Source organism: Nematolebias whitei, chromosome 4, assembly GCF_014905685.2.
Source record: "Nematolebias whitei isolate Nwh7 chromosome 4, NemWhi1, whole genome shotgun sequence".
In the NCBI taxonomy this organism is placed as follows: Eukaryota; Metazoa; Chordata; class Actinopteri; order Cyprinodontiformes; family Rivulidae; genus Nematolebias; species Nematolebias whitei.
The window spans coordinates 49,435,999-49,453,893 of record NC_056501.1 but is presented as its reverse complement, the minus strand read 5'-3'; the positions used below and the strand labels follow the sequence as shown (position 1 = coordinate 49,453,893).

At 40.6% G+C, this 17,895-nt stretch overlaps 1 protein-coding gene across 1 annotated transcript in view; it reads right to left on the bottom strand.

Annotated features, from left to right (window-relative positions):
- Positions 1–17,895, bottom strand: part of hdac3 (histone deacetylase 3) — a 64,962-nt gene that overhangs the window by 31,200 nt on the left and 15,867 nt on the right. Inside the window, exon 4 of the mRNA XM_037675426.1 lies at positions 4,524–4,605. Coding sequence (XP_037531354.1) covers positions 4,524–4,605 — 82 coding nt within the window. The remainder of the gene's footprint in view (positions 1–4,523; positions 4,606–17,895) is intronic.

Genomic DNA, 17,895 nt, shown 5'->3' with positions numbered 1-17,895 from the left:
TAAACTTGAGAAACTGGTCTCCTCTGTCCCCAGACGTCTGTTGAGTGCTGTAAGAAGATGGGGGGATGCCACACAGTGGTAAAAATGGACTTGTCCCAACTTTTTTGGGATTTGTTGACGCCATGAAATTTGGAAACAACAGATTTTTCCCTTAAAATGAGAGTTTAAACTTTTGATCTGTGATTTGTGTTCTATTCTGAATAAAATATTAGATGTTGGCACATTCACATCATTGCATTCAGTTTTTATTCACAATTTGTTTAGTGTCCCAACTTTTTTGGAATCCGGTTTGTATGTAATCTGTCTTGAATGGGCCTTGCAAGTAAAATGCCGGTTAAAAATGTTCTCCTGCCATTGAGTGTGGTTCTTTTGGGTTAAACAACTTTGGTGAGAGAGATTTTCTCCAACAAACAAACAGACAGACAGACAGTCAGCCTGCTAGCCAGTCTGTCTGTCTGTCCATCTATCTAAGCCCTATCTAAAATATGTTCAAGACCAACACAAAATTAACAACATTGTTTGAAAACAAAAAAATTACAGATTTCCACTTTAATAATTATTATTTTGGTCTTTAAGACATAGCACAAACACCAACAGGCTGTTTTTAATTGGAAAGAACCTATTACTTTGTGACAAAACAAAATATATTTTGAACTTGTATATTTATTACTTTGATAAATGACATTTTTTTTAATTTTGCAAGTTAATAATTTATTACGTTCATACTCAATAATCCAGGTAAAAAAATCCAAAAACGCTAAGTCAGGTCCTCTGGATGGTTTCTTTCATTCATTCATTCATTCATTCAACCTTTATTTAGACAGATAAATCATATTGAGCCTCGAAGACTCATTTACAAGTGAGACCTGCTTAGACAGACAAAAAGTAGTGAAAATGGACACGTAGGAATTGGAGGCCAAAAAAACTCCTGTTAAACTTTTTCTTCTGGGCTGAGAAGAAAAACTCTAATATTAAAGAAAAACACCTTGCACATACAAGCACATAGTGACGTAGACATTCCGTGCGAGGGTGGGTGGGACGACAAGAGCGGTGAGCAATGTCCAAGGATGCACCCGAGGACACTGTAAGAGTTCTGATAAGGATGGAATAATCAACCAGTTCCCTCCAGTGAGATCCATAAACATTCTTGAGTGATATCGGGGAATGGCCAAGGACAACGCCTATTTATTTTCATTTACCCTTTATTTATACAGGTAGTCTCATTGAGCCACGAGAACTCATTTTTAAGAGAGACCTGTTTAGGGAGCAGATGGTGGGAATTAAGGGCCTTGCCCAGGGGCCCAGAGTGGGGCAAATGAGGGTGGAGGCAGATGTGGGTGTTTCACCTTTTCCACCCACATTTTGATGTTGACGGTACCGGGAGGTGAACCTGCGACTTTCCTATCACAAGCCTATTTTCTAACCTCTGCGCCACCACTCCCCCCCATGGGAATCCAAGAGTCCTGAAATGATGACACAATGTTTGTTCAGCTGGTTTCCTCTGGTTATTAGTTGGAAATTCCTCGATGAGGATGGGGGTTGGGGGGGGGGGTGTCTGATCACATGTTCTCCAGGCGAATTCAGATAAGATGGCCTTCAAGGCCAGCCAGGAGAGCCAAATTCAGATAAACACAGTTGTTTTGGGGACAGGCAGAACTTAATGACGTCTACCTTGAGTCTGTGTTGGTCTACTCGGGTTCCGAAATGTCTAAATTACGTGGCCACACCACTGGAACGTGCCTGAGTAAAATACCCGAGATCTGATCCATTCTGACAAAAGCATTTGAGTCTTGGTACCTGAGGCATGAACCAAGCCATCATAAGGCAAGCAGCATGATCAGGTCCAAATTTGCTGCCAACGACTTCCTTGTTTGTAGATAAACCAGCGACCAGCCAAATCCAAAAAGCAGGAACCAGTTATAAATCCAATTATAAATGCGTTGTGAAAATCCACAAATGACAGCAGAGATAAACACATCATCAAGTCTTCCAAGTTCATGAGCTATACAGCTGAGTGCGTGCCAACAGGGCAAATCGGCTCACCTAAAACCTGTCTTCTATTCAATTCAATTCAGTTTATTTATATAGCGCCAAATCAAAACAAAGTTGTCTCAGGGCACTTTAAAGGAACATTCACATAAAAGCCAATTAGTAAAGTTCTCTATCTAAGGAGGCCGGTAGACAAGTTGAATCTTGGCTTCGTTGCAGTCTCCCATCCTGAGCAAGCACAGTGGCAACAGTGGAAATGAAAAACTCCCTTTTAAAAGGAAGAAACCTCCAGCAGAACCAGGCTCAGGACAAGCGGCCATCTGCTTTGACCGGCTGGGTTGAGAGGACAAGAAGGAGAGACAGACGAACATAGAATTCTCTTCGAAGAAATGTTATCAATTGTGTTGAGGGACCAACTGATCAATTCAAGACCGTAATTATGTTTCGGAAGATATGTAAGAGAGGCTCAAAAGCAATTTCACAGACAGACAGAGCAGCGAAGCAAAGCAGAGGGGGAGAAGAGGGGAAAAAGCGTCCGACCTCAGCTAGAGCAAGTGTTTTCATTTTGTTGAAACGTTTTGTCCTTCATCCAAAGGACGAGGAGCCACAACAAACTCAGTCCCATAAGTGGCTTACTCACATAGTGGACCAACCAGTTTTATGGTGATAAGATGGCTTCTGGAGTCCGCCCTCTCCCCCACTGACTCCTCTGAGGCAGCCATAGCCGAAGAAACCATTCAGAAACCATCTTACCACCATATTATTATTATTATTGTTATTTATTAACCTTTATTTAACCGGGCAAATCACATTGAGATCACAGATCTGTTCTGCAAGGGAGGCCTGGGCCTGAAGGCAGCCTAACATGCATGCTTTTGGTCTGTGGGAAGAAACCGGAGTACCTGGAGAAAACCCACGCAGGCACGAAAAGAACATGCAAACTCAACACAGAAAGACCCCAGGTCCAACTGGGGATTGAACCCAGGACCTTCTTGCTGTGAGGGAACAGTGCTAACCACTGAGCCATCATGTTACCATAAAACTGGTTAGCCCACTATATGAGTAAGCCATTCCATCACGCCTTTTGAAACCGGTTGGTAATGGAGGATTTTTTTTTACACTGCTCTGCTTTAAGGATCCACCGGCAGACTTGAGCAAAAGTAGATCTTGGCATGCGGCCAGTTTTGGTAAACGATTTCTAGCCGCTAGTTGTCCAAGCCTGCCACCATGCTCAGAGAGCCATTTTAAATGCACAACTCATACTTATTTCGAGTAGCTGCAAATACTTTGTTATGGAAACTTTGTTTCCCCCCCTTCCTGGGGGCACAACAGGGAGGGGAGGAGTTTCCCCTCCTCCCCAGTGGTACAATGAAACCAAGTTTCATTGGTCCACTGTGACCTGATCAGTAATTTCATTGGTCAGATATTTTATTTACCTTAATTTATACAAATAATGCCATTGAGTCATGTGGATCCACCTTGGAAGAGAGATGTGTATTGGGCAACTATGTGAGCACCCGGGTGCGATAAGACTAAATGCTTTGAAGCTCGTTAGCCCATCAAAAAAAAAAAAAATATATATATATATATACTAATAATACACCCACAAATTAGCCACAGCATTGTATAAGCTGTGGTGTTCAAAGTATGTGAAAAAGTAGCGGCTTAAGCTCCCAGTATACTCCCGCGTACGTCTGTTCACGCGTACGTACGCGTGTACTGTACGCAGAGGGTTCAGACTTCGTACTCGAGCGTAAACCCCGAGCAGCTTCACAGACAAGGGGCATTTACCTTCGGGACAAATTGAGGTCGCCGATTGGTCATTTGCTGACACGCCTACTGGATTGATTGACAGGTCGGGAAAAGAAGAAAAATAAACGAGCGCTGGCAGCCTCAGCCGCAGCGGTGTTCTGTGTTTATATATTGTTAATAAAAAAATAAATAAAACATTTTTTTTTAACGGAATGCTGACTCTGCAGCCCACACATCAGACCAGCCCACCAGGAAATCTCCAGACCCTCCCGCAGCCATGCTGGACCTGAGTTTAATTTGCTCGTGACAAATTCCTTCATTTCTCACCATTTCCGTCATGGCATCAACGGTGGAGGAAGAGATCACTGCCTCTTGGCAAAAAAACAAAAGGAAAGGCCAGATCAGGGATGAAGAAGGGGAATTTAATACATTGGTGTCGCATAGAAAACATTTTGTCGCTGGGCAGTTTATTGTGCGACACGTATGCGGTTGTAAAAATTGAGCTTTGCACGGACATGCCCTGGGGGGTACGCTCATACCTCCGCGTACGTACGTGCGTACCTCTGCGTTTGGACGTACGCGGGAGTATACTGGGGGCTTTATAGTCCAGAAATTACTGTAATTTGCTTTTCAGCATAGACAGAAAAAAGGACAAAAGGTTTATGTAGCTATAGGTGAACTCTCCTAAAACCCCAACAAATTGGTTTCCATGATGCTTCTATAAGTAAACACTAATTTCACATGGCTTGGATATTTACATGTGTGTGTACGGTATGTGTTACCTTGTGGTTGAGTTGTGTAGCTCCTTGTAAAGATGCTCCAGTGTATCTTGAACAAAACTCAAACAGACCTGGAAACACTGGACTGAAACACACACACATAATGGAAAATTAGGTTTAATCAGGTTGTGAGGGCGAGTTTTATCAATTGACAGAACATAAAACATGGCAAACATGGCAGGAAAACTAAAATCAGCGCTGAAGTTGTCTGAAAATTATAAATAAAAATAAGCTTTTAAACGTTCCCTTACTGTCTGAGTAAAGGCTGATTTTAGACTTGATCAGAAGTGCCAAAATAGTTTCTCACTGACGTCGTTGCGTGACGAGAATTACATGATTTTTGTTCTAGCACCACCTCTGAGAATCCATTCTTTGCACAAGTCCCAGGCAGAACTTTTTTTCTCACAGTAGCCTTCTCTAACTTATTAAGTAGGAGGCTGGAGTCATTTCCCAACATCAACATATACATAGATGTTCTGTGCGGCAAAAAAGTTGGTGAACGCAGACTGTTTAGACACTGATGAAAAGGTGTTACCATTGTCACAGGCATGAAAAGAGTTATGAGGTTGTCGTAGAAAAAAAAAAGATTCCCTAAACAATAGACTTCATCCGATTTATTACAAAACTTTGGAAAACAGCCAGCAATCACAGAAGATCATAAAGTACACACTTATAAATGTGTTCACCTGCCTGACTTCCTGAAATGAAAACAGTTAGAAAAATTTCCGGACTATAAGCCGCTACTTTTTTCACACGCTTTGAACACCACAGTTTAGGGGCCGTTTACATGGCACGTATTTTGAGTAAATCCGCACCTTTCTCTCTGCGGTTCTGCTGTTCATTTACACAACACCAGTGCCCCCCCCCCCCCCCTTTTGAATCCGGAGGTTTCTGAACCCACCTCTCAGAGTGGAAGTTTTTGGCTGACCGCCGGCTGACAATGTAAACATCTCCCACTGAGGCTTTGTGTTGCACCTAGGGGTGGGTGATATGGCTCAAATATAATATTGTGATATTTCAGAGTATTCTGACGATAACGATAAATTTTGTGATATAACAAAAACAAAAAAAACAAAGAAATCATAGTTATTTATTTGATAAAATTAATTTAACATGTTGCATTGCAGTATTATATTAAATTAACAAAACAAGGGGTAATTTTACTGAAATAGACGATTAATTTCTGCTCTTCTTTGTTCACACAACAGACATTCTGTCTGTCGCCTTTTTGCTGCTGGTTCATCTTCCTCCTCCCCACCTGCAGCATCAGTGAGCTCCTCTCCAGGGGATTCCACCGCAGACTCTCCAACTTTTCATTCATTCAACCTTTACAGGTCCTTCTCAAAAAATTAGCATATTGTGACAAAGGTAATTATGTTCCATAATGTAATGATCAAAAAGAAACTTTCATATATTTCAGATTCATTGCACACCAACTGAAATATTTCAGGTCTTTAATTGTTTTAATACTGATGATTATGGCATACAGCTTATGAAAACCCAAATTGCCTGTCCCAAAAAATTAGCATATCATGAAAAGGTTCTCTAAACAAGCTATTAACCTAACCATCTGAATCAACGACGTAACTCTAAACACCTGCAAAAGATTCCTGAGGCTTTTAAAAACTCCCAGCCTTGTTCATTACTCAAAACCGCAATCATGGGTAAGACTGCCGACCTGACTGCTGTCCAGAAGGCCATCATTGACACCCTCAAGCAAGAGGGTAAGACACAGAAAGAAATTGCTGAACCAATAGGCTGTTCCCAGAGTGCTGTATCAAGGCACCTCAGTGGGAAGTCTGTGGGAAGGGAAAAGTGTGGCAGAAAACGCTGCACAACGAGAAGAGGTGACCGGACCCTGAGGAGGATTGTGGAGAAGGGCCGATTCCAGACCTTGGGGGACCTACGGAAGCTGTGGACTGAGTCTGGAGTAGAAACATCCAGAGCCACCGTGCACAGGCGTGTGCAGGAAATGGGCTACAGGTGCCGCATTCCCCAGGTCAAGCCACTCTTGAACAAGAGACTGCGTCAGAAGCATCTCGCCTGGGACTGCTGCTGAGTGGTCCAAAGTTATGTTCTCTGATTACAGTAAATTTTGAATTTGCTTTGGAAATCAAGGTGCCAGAGTCTGGAGGAAGACTGGGGAGAAGGAAATGCCAAAATGCCAGAAGTCCAGTGTGAAGCACCCACAGTCAGGGATGGTCTGGGGTGCCATGTCATCTGCTGGTGTTGGTCCACTGTGTTTTATCAAGGGCAGGGTCAATGTAGATAGCTATCAGGAGATTTTGGAGCACTTCATGCTTCCATCTGCTGAAAAACTTTATGGAGATGAAGATTTCATTCATCAGCACGACCTGGCACCTGCTCACAGTGCCAAAACCACTGGTAAATGGTTTACTGACCATGGTATTACTGTGCTCAATTGGCCTGCCAACTCTCCTGACCTGAACCCCATAGAGAACCTGTGGGATATTGTGAAGAGAAAGTTGAGAGACGCAAGACCCAACACTCTGGATGAGCTTAAGGCCGCTATCGAAGCATCCTGGGCCTCCATAACACCTCAGCAGTGCCACAGGCTGATTGCCTCCATGCCACGCCACATTGAAGCAGTCATTCATGCAAAAGGATTCCCGACCAAGTATTGAGTGCATAACTGAACATGAATATTTGAAGGTTGGCGTTTTTTCGTATTAAAAATGCTTGTCTTTCATTGGTGGGATGAAATATGCTAATTTTTTGGGACTGACATTTTGGGTTTTCATGAGCTGTATGCCATAATGTTCAGTATTAAAACAATTAAAGACCTGAAATATTTCAGTTGGTGTGCAATGAATCTGAAATATATGAAAGTTTCATTTTTATCATTACATTATGGAAAATAATGACCTTTATTACAATATGCTAATTTTTTGAGAAGGACCTGTATATAGAAGTGCTCACTGACTACGCACCCAAAATCAGGTGCAGATCGGATAATGTGTCACTGAGATTAAACAGTGGGAATAATGTAGGGGGCGCAGTGGAGTCAAAAGTAAAAAAAACAATACCAATGTGTCTAGAAATGCTCACAGATGACGCACCCAAAATCTGGTGCAGATAGGATGATGTATCACTGAGATATAACTGTTGGAATAATCTAGGGGGCGCACTATAGTCATCTGTTAAACCTCAATATCAATGTGTCTAGAAGTGCTCACTGATCAAGCACAATAAATCTGGTCCAGATCGGATTACGTATCACTGAGATATAACTATAGGAATAAAGCAGGTGGCACTGTGGAGGCTATTGGCCACTTATGGATTCCTGTTCAAGGGTGGATAATGATCGATCATAGTGATTTTGGTGCACCTCGGCTCAAATCTGTGCAACGGCGTCACTTCTTAATTCGTCACGCCGCCACACCCACATCCTCCAGCTAAAACTGTTTGTAATTTAAATCAAGTCAGACCAACTTATTATATGTATTCTAAAACAGGATAATCCTGATTAAGTCAAGGGTGTCAAAGAGGGAGCATTCCAAGTAAAAACAAAACTTCCTGTTCTGAGGGGGCGGGGCTTTGATGATGTCAAAATATGACCACAGTGGACTGTTGGGCATCCAACAGGGATGAGTCATGCCAAGTTTGATGCATTTTGGTCTTTCAATGTGAAAGTTATAGCGTTTGTAAATTTATGGCATGAAGCGCAATTTTGAGGCCTGGCCGGAGATCACGAACATCCAGTAGAGTTTTACGGCCTTGACCCTTATGCACAGCAATTGTTCCAGATTATCTGAATCTTTTGATGATGTTATGCACGGTTGATGATGATAACTTAAAAGTCTTTGCTATTTTACGCTGGGTAACACCATTCTGGTATTGCTGCACTATCTTTCTGCGCAACAATGGTGGAATTGGTGATCCTCTTACCATCTTGGCTTCTTGACACTTGACACATCTTGACACTCTGAGAAGCTCTTTTTATACCCAATCATGTTGTCAATTGACCTAATTAGTGTTAATTGGTCTTCCAGCTGTTTGTTATATGCGCAATTTCCTTTTTCCAGCCACTTATTGCTACTTGTCCCAACTTTTTGGGGATTTGTTGACACTGTGAAATTTGGAATCAACATATTTTTCCTTTAAAATGTTACATTTACTCAGATTAAACTTTTGATCTGCCATCTATGTAATATTACAAATAAAATATTGACATTTGCCATCTCTACATCATTGCATTAAGTTTTTATTCACAATTTGTTTAGTGTCCCAACTTTTTTGGAATCCGGTTTGTATTATTTTAAAATGATTCTCCTTCACTTTAGGAGGTTTAGGCCATTTGACAAATTTAGAATGAGCAGAAGTCATTATGGTTTTATGATTTATATTGGGAGGTTTCTTGAAGGAATCTTTGTTATAATCAGTAAATCCTTTGTTGCAAACATTCATTGATAATCTTGTTGCATTTGAAGTCGACTAAGTTACAGTGATGTAGTTTTAATGTGGGCATCAAATCATCACTTTTGAATATATAATATTTTTAATTAATTGAATCAGTTGTTGGTCAGGTTACTTCTTGTTGTGCCATTAGCTCTAAAATAATTATTGAATCAAGTGTTAACTTCCATCCATCCGCGTGGGTAGCAGCCTAAGTAGGGAGGCCCAGACTTCCCTCTCCCCAGCCACTTGGACCAACTCCTCCAGGGGAATCCCAAGGCGTTCCAAGTGCATCTACTTTATTTAAAATTTTCTGGGGGAAGACCCCCAGACCCCTCATCAGTGTGTCCCCCCCACACACACACACATTATAAATGCTTCTGACACCAGTGGCCAACACTTTACTAAGCAATTACACATATGGTGTCATGTGGTATTTAAAGTGCGTTCAACTTAATTCCGTTTTGATGATGTGTCAATGAGCATTTAAATTTTTAGACATAAAAACACTATTGATAGTTAGAATTTTAAATATATTTACTGAATATTATTGTAATTTATTCTGTATTTTGCCAGATTATGGTGATTCTGGGGTCGTGATGATGGGGCCCTTGAAGATTGTTGCCCAGAGTAAAGCGAAGTGTTAACCTGGCCCTGGTCAAGTCTGTACATATTTTTATAAAAGTTTTTAAATTCTTTGTGTGACATCTTTCTGTGCACAGTACATGTGTGTTTAAATACAGAGATCTATGTAATTTTAAGCTTGCATCCGAACATTAAACGGAGCGGAGACAACAGGATGGGCTGACCCCCCCCCCGTCGTCCCCCGCCCTCATGTGAGCTCAGCGAAGTTAAGATTTTATTTTAATGTCGTCAGTCAGTCAAGACTGGTGCATATTTAAATCAAAGTTTAAAAAAAAATTCTGTCTACGGTAAATGTGTTTAAATACCAGTACGTTATATTATTTAAGCTCATCTCACTCATGAAACTGAGCAGGGGAGAGGGAGGGGGGATGTTCCCCCTTACTCCTTCCCCTCCTCATTAGCGCTGAAGAGAAATGCCGTCATATTTATTTAAGATGAGATAATTTAGAAAGTAAAGGTAGATTTAAAAACAGAAGCTGATACCAATACTGTTTAACAATAAAAAGCAGTGGTACTACTAGTGATTTAATGAATATTTACCACATTTTATCTGTACTATGGTATTTCACTTCCGGTCACATGACCCTGTTAATACTTCTGAGTAATATTTCCCAGTATATAATTTTTAAATAATTTCAGTTACGTAGGTGATTGGCACTTTTATGCCCATTTTTAGTGTTTTATGTGCAGTGGTTAGTTATGCTTACCGGTAGACATTTACCGGTATTTTGTTCATTTTGAAGATGCAATGTTTGTTACCATGAGTCAAAAACTGAAGCATACCTATGAAGTATACCTAGGATGACCACTCAAGCTGCATGTATGTTAAAAGCAAGCGGTAGTCTATGACCACATTAAGTGGCTGATTCTTGCACTAGAACAAGTACAGCACAGATAGAGCTGGGCACTTTCATTCACTGTACAGTGGATACCTGCAGCTTAACAGCCAGGGCATTCTATTTATGTAAATAATTATGAGTTATCTTATATTTAATATGTGTGACTTATACACAGGTGCGTTTTGTAGTCTGGAAATTATGGTAGTCCTTATGAGTGGCAATTACAGTACTGTGGAGGCTGAATGAAAGAAAACTACAAAATGGCGGCGCCTGTCCGAATTATTTTAATCTGTCATTAACTATTTCACAACCACATGAGTACAGTGATATTACTGTACAGTCTACAATCATGTGTCATGTACAATTTTTTTTGTCCAATATTATGGACTGTACGTCCAAAAACCACAATAGCGCTAGTGCGCAGAAGCCGAAACGCAAAGTATCAAGGGACTACTGTATATTTAATCTAACATTCATGTAAAAAATTCTTGAGAAAATAGTTGCAAGTCAGTTGTGTGAACATCTGCAAAGAATAATCAGTTTGAGGAGTTTCAGTCAGGGTTTAGAGCTCATCATAGTACAGAAATAAAACAAGTGAACGTCATGAATGATATTCTCATGGCCTCAGACAATGGACTTGTGTCTATACTGGTCCTGTTAGACTTCAGTGCCACATTTGACACAGTTGATCATAATATTTTACTACAGAGGCTTATCGTAATTTTTGGGTTTTAGAACGCACCTGACTCTAAGCCGCACTTATTAAATATAAGATAAATCATAATTTTGTACATAAATAAGATGCTCTGGTTATTTAGCCGCAGTCATCCACCATTTATCGTCAGTATTTTTGTCCCCTGTCTGCTCTGGCTGTGTGCAGCTTTCTTGTCGTAATACAATAATCAGCCAGCAGATGGTGTTTCACAGAATATAGCATGCTTTCAACACGCTCAGACTGCAAGATCATCATGAAGCTTTGTTGTCTGACTCATGGTTACAACCAGTATACCTTCAAAATGAACACAATAACTTTCTAAGCATAATCACTGGACAGAAAGAACAGTGCCAAACACCTAGGTAACTGAAATTATAAAAAAATTATTTACTGATAAATACTACCCAGCAGTCTTATAGAGGTCATGTGACCAGAAGTCAAATAGTACCGGTAGAATGGGATAAATATTGATTAAATTAGTACCATTGATTTTTATTGGGCAGCACAGTGGCGCAACTGGTAGAGCTGCCGCCTCAAGGCGAGCAGGTCCCCGGTTCAAATCCTGGTCCGGGGGCCTTTCTGGGAAGAGTTTGCATGTTCTCTCCGTGCATGCGTGGATTTTCTCCAGGTACTCCGGTTTCCTCCCACAGACCAAAAACATGCATGTTAGGCTGATTGGTAACTCTAAATTGTCCCTAGGTGTGAGTGAGAAAGTGAATGGTTGTTTGTCTCATTTGTCTCTATGTGTCCCTGTGATGGACGTGCGACCCGTCCAGGGTGTACCCCGCCCCTCGCACAGTGATTGCTGGACATGGGCACCGGCGACCCCCGTGACCCAAAATGGAAGAAGCGGGTAAAATATAATAGATGGATTTTTATTGGTTAACACTTTTGTTAACAACTGCTGTTTTTAAATGTACTTTCTAAAAAAAAATTTATGATTTCTCTTCAGAACTGCTCATATGAGGAGGAACAGCCACTCCTTCCCCATTCTTTTTTTTTTTTTCCCCTCTCTCGTTGTCTCCTTCACTCTGTTTAATGCTCCTGTGTAAGCTTAAATTAGATACTGGTATTTAAACACATATTGACAGCACACATATTTTTATTTTTTTTTACTTTTATTTAAGTATGTACCAATCTTGACTGACTGACTGCTTTAAAAATCAATCTGACTACTTCTCCACCGTCTTTCTCATGACAGAAAAGGGAGCGGGGAAAGACTCCTTCTATTTCACCGCTTCGTGTTCGGAAGTGACTTTAAAATGAGATCCCGGTATTTAAATGTATATTTACTTACACAGAAGGCATTTAAAAACTTTTATTAAACATATACCAGACTTGACTGCTTTTGTGTCTCCAATCCTGACCATTGACATGATGTTGATGCAGCATGCAGCTCTGTTTCCTCCTCAACATCCTATCACTTTTAACATGAAAGCTGTCATAAGAAATTCTCTGTGCGTTTTCCGTTATCGCTGAACAAATGAACAGGTCTGTGCATGAAGCACAAAAATATGATAAACAACACGGGAACGATTTTAAGAAATTAATTCACGTCTATCTTGGGGGATGGTCCTCTAGAATACCTCGTTAGTCAGTCACATGATGGCAGTGGGTGGAGTTATGGTTGGGTATTTGAAACCGTGAGCAAAAGGCCTTGTACAACGGTTCACGTGAAGGCATTCTCTGTGTCACAAAAGCCTGCTCCCAAGAGGGGATGGGTGCTGGAAGCCACAAGCGCCCAGCTCTGTCAAAAGGAAAATGTTAAGTAACTGGCAGAAGTTACCGAGAGTCGGCAGGAAGTCTGTCAAAATAAAATATAAAAATTAAATTTTTGAAAAGTATGAAAAAAATACATAAATAAGATGTTCACACTGAATATAAACCATGGGGTACAAAGTGTGAGAAAAAAGCAGCGGCTTATACACCGGCAAGTACGGTATACTCACTTTAACTTTATGTTTTATTTCTTCAAAGTAGGATACTCAATTTCTCCACAATGAAAAAAAATAAATAAATCACATATGCCTGCACAGCTCATTGTTTTAGTTTTTTTTTTTTTTAATTGGCGAAAATAATGTACTGCATATATTTTTTTTCTTAACAAGAATCCAGTCTTCTGTGATGGACTAGCGACCTGTCCAGGGTGTTCCCCACCTCTAACATAGTGACGGCTGGATATGAGCACCAGTGACCCCCACGACTCATAAAGGAAGAAGGAGGTAAAGATGGCTGGATGGATGGAATCCAGTCTTTTCTTTTGTCTCAACATCTAAAAATATCAATAAATGTTAACAATCATTGGATGTTTTTACAAGTTTTATCATTTTGCTCTTACTGGCCAGAAAAGCCACCTCTAACAAATCTAACATATCTGATGTGCATTAGAGTGAGAGGCTGTGGCAAAGATGGGCAGTCTCAGGAACAAAACACCCACCATCACCCTCCGCTTTCACCTCTCACCCTCAAAGATAAATAACCTCCTCCTTTCTGACAGAGACTTGAAATTATTTGTGAAGTGCCAAAAAAATCTACAGGAATAGGAGGAAAAAGACAAGCAAGTTGAATGGAGTTTGGCGCGATTAAAAACGAGAGTGGGAGTGTCTCATGGTGTTTGGAAGATCTGTGATATTTACAGTGTTTGGGTTTTATAGTTAGGGTTTAGTTTAGTCAGTTTTAATGTGTTTGAGTCAAACAGTAGCTATGTTTACATGGACATAAGTAATTGAATCAAACGACCATTCGGAATAAAAACGTGTCATGTGAACAACCTGTTCGGGTTGTTTTTTTGTTTATTTGGCGTGATCCGAAATAATTTGAGATCAGAACGAAATGGGTGGTGTACGCCAATTCATAACCTGAACGGTGCGCATGTAAACGCTTGATCCGTTCATTTTTTTCTGATCATGAAAAACTGACCTGACTGCGCATGTGCAACTTTGCCATTTCCGCCCCTAATGCTAATAATATTAGCATGGCGGGGGAAGTAAAACTGGTCGGTGAGCGACACAACATTTCTTCTAGAAACTTTGAAAGAGCTCAAAATGATTTGTATTACCTGTAGCTCAGACAGGGAGTGCAGCAACGTCTCCACCGTCATTAAGACCTGCCTTGGGTCCATTCTGGTTGCTCAGGTTTGTTTACATTCATCCCGGAAGTAAACTGGAAGTAGAACTTCTTCTTCTGTGTTATTATTGTAGATGAACATATACTGTGATATATTCATAAATTAAACGGATTCATTCATTTTTCTGGGCTGAATAATATCGTGCATTGAATTTAATAAAATGTAACGTGAGACGTTAATTTTCTTTGACCCATCAAATGAATGTGGTCATTTATTAACAGAATCAAAGTTTAACATCAAACATTTACATTAATTTGGCAAATTGATTTCAACAACAACATAATTGATCAGCTTTACAAACAGGAAAACCATACGGCCATGGTTTTCCGTTGCTTCACAACAGACATTTCTAAAAATATCTGGAATGATTTCTGGCAGATAGAAGAGTTTTAAAGATGGGAAAATGAAGTTTAGAGGGAGGGAGATGGTGTGTGAGGGAAAGTGTTGAACAGAACGGCACCCTCCATTCGATCCCAGCTTCCTCCTCGGTACACTTAGGTTATGTAAATCGACTCTTTACCTGGAGGAGATGTCTCCACTGGTACGGAGTTCCATTTAACGCACCCTTTCAGCGTCTCCGTAGGAACAGCTGTGAATCGTCCGAAGTAGTGCCGGTACTTGTTGACACAAGTTCACCTCTCGGTTGGGCTCACATGAGTTGTGAGTCCGTCAGAGTTCCACTCAGATGTGGAGGATTGCATAATTCCCACGAGACTCGGAAGAACTCCGGGTCATGTCTGGAACTCCTGTTCTCTCCAGCACTTCTCTGTTCGGTACCGCTCTCCGAACCGAACTCGACTGAGCTCGACTGCTCTCGACTGAACGAACTGGTTTGAACTAGGAAGTGCCGACATTTAAAGAGTTCTATTTCCGGTTCATCTGGGAAGTATCTGATTGGTCGATTGACCAAACAGAGGTGTGTTTTTGTGACATAAGAGGTCACTAGAAGTCAGAAAAACAGCAAGAATGTTTTGGAACTGATTGAAAATGTTTTAGAGACAGACGAGAGAAATGTTTAGACGAGTTGGGGGAAAACAGGTGCCAGCTTCTCTATATTACGTCTGAGAGGATTTAAAAACATGACAGTTCGTTCCAACAACTTGTCTTCGACCTTTGACCGACATCACAACTTGCTAATTTCAGACAGAAGATCAGAAAATGCATGAATTACTCCGTAACACATTCCAATTTGATTTCCACTTTGAATGAGGATTAAAAAATCACTAATACTGTTTCACAGTTGAATTAAAATGAGTAGTTCACTTCAACATTTAAAAATGGTTTGAACTAAACACCCTTTGATTATCAAACATTTGTAAAATAGTAATGATAATAAAAAGAGAGTGTTCTTTCAATTGATCAGTGCAAGACACTTAGAAAGTCTCTGGATGAACTTAATCTTGTGTTTCTGGACTCAAATCAATGAAATACAGTTCTTGTCCCAGGAAGGCCAGATTTGACCTGAGGCTTAGTTCACTACATTATTTTAAGGAGTTTACCACTCTGCGCATGTCAGTACTTCTGTTCAGAACAAAGCCCGCTGCATGTAAACGCTCGTCATGAACAGATTGTGCCCATGTAAACGATACATTTGAATTATTTAATCTGAATACATTTCAATCCGGTCAAAGAATTTTGCGCATGTAAACATAGCTAGTGACACGATTTTTCAAAGTGAGGACAGCAGAGCTTCAGACCCAGAAGAGGATGGAATTGGAATCAGAACTTCTCAGACAGTGCAGAGCATCATGAAGGAGAAAAACAGTCTGAGTCAGAGAGTGAAGATTTTGTTGATGAAGTGTGTGATCATGATTTGTTTAAAAAAAAGAAAGAGAGGAAAAGAGAACCAAGACCCACAAGGAGGTCTGAGCAGAGGAAGGGTTAAGAACCTGTCTGACTGGGTCAACAGAACCAAGCATCAGTTCTGAGCTCTGGAGAAAAGAGGAAGATGTAGACGTTGACCCAGTGGGAATACTAATGGAGGGAAATGCCATCTATTTTAATTACTGTAAAATAACTATTTTTTCAATTAAAAAAAAAACTAGTGTAGAGTTAAAAAAAAAAAAACCTTAATGCATTAAAATAAAATAAAAAACTTTTAAATTATATATATATATATATATATATATATATATATATATATAAACAGTGAGGAAAACAAGTATTTGAACACCCTGCGACTTTGCAAGTTCTCCCACTTAGAAATCATGGAGGGGTCTGAAATTTTCATCTTAGGTGCATGTCCACTGTGAGAGACATAATCTAAAAGAAAAATTCGGAAATCACAATGTATGATTTTAAAATAATTTATTTGTGTGTCACTGCTGCAAATAAGTATTTGAACACCTGCCAATCAGCAACAGTTCTGGTCCTCAAAGACCTGTTAGTCCTCCTCTATAACGTCCACCTCCACTCCACTTATTATTCTAAATTAGAAATCACCCGTTTGAGGCCGGTAGCTGCATAAAGACACCGGTCCACCCCACACAATCAGTAATACTCCAACTACTAACATGGCTAAGACCAAAGAGCTGTCCAAAAACACCAGAGACAAAATTGTAGACCTCCACAAGGCTGGAAAGGACTACGAGGCAATTGCCAAGCAGCTTGGTGAAAAAAGATCAACTGTTGGAGCAATTATTAGAAAATGGAAGAAGCTAAACATGACTGTCAATCTCCCTCGGACTGGGGCTCTATGCAAGATCTCACCTCGTGGCGTATCAATGATCCTAAGAAAGGTGAGGAACCAGCCCAGAACTACACGGGAGGTGCTGGTCAGTGACCTGAAGAGAGCTGGCACCACTGTTTCCATGGTTACTGTGGGTAATACACTAAGACGTCATAGTTTAAAATCATGCATGGCACAGAACGTTCCCCTGGTTAAATCAGCACACGTCCAGGCCCGTCTTAAGTTTGCCCATGACCATTTGGATGATCCAGAGGAGTCATGGGAGAAAGTTCTGTGGTCACATGAGACCAAAATAAAACTTTTTGGTCTTAATTCCACTCACCATGTTTGGAGGACGAAGAATGATGAATACCATCCCAAATACACCATCCCTACTGTGAAGCATGAGGGTGGAAGCATCATGCTTTGGGGGTGTTTTTCTGCACATGGGACAGGACAACTGCACTGTATTAAGGAGAGGATGACCGGGGCCATGTAGTGAGAGATTTTGGGGAACAACCTCCTCCCCTCAGTGAGAGCATTGGAGATGGGTCGAGGCTGGGTCTTCCAACATGACAATGACCCGAAGCGCACAGCCAGGAGAACCAAGGAGTGGCTCCGTAAGAAGCATATCAAGGTTCTGGAGTGGCCTAGCCAGTCTCCAGACCTAAACCCTATAGAAAATCTTTGGAGGGAGCTCAAACTCCGTGTTTCTCAGTGACAGCCCAGAAACCTGGCTGATCTAGAGAAGATGTGTGTGGAGGAATGGTCCAAAATCTCTGCTGCAGTGTGTGCACACCTGGTGAAAATCTACAGGAAACCTTTGACCTCTGTAACTGCAAACAAAGATACTGTACCAAATATTAACATTAATTTTCACAGGTGTTCAAATACTTATTTGCAGCAGTAACACACAAATAAATTATTTAAAAAATCATACAAAGTGATTTCTGTTTTTTTTTTTT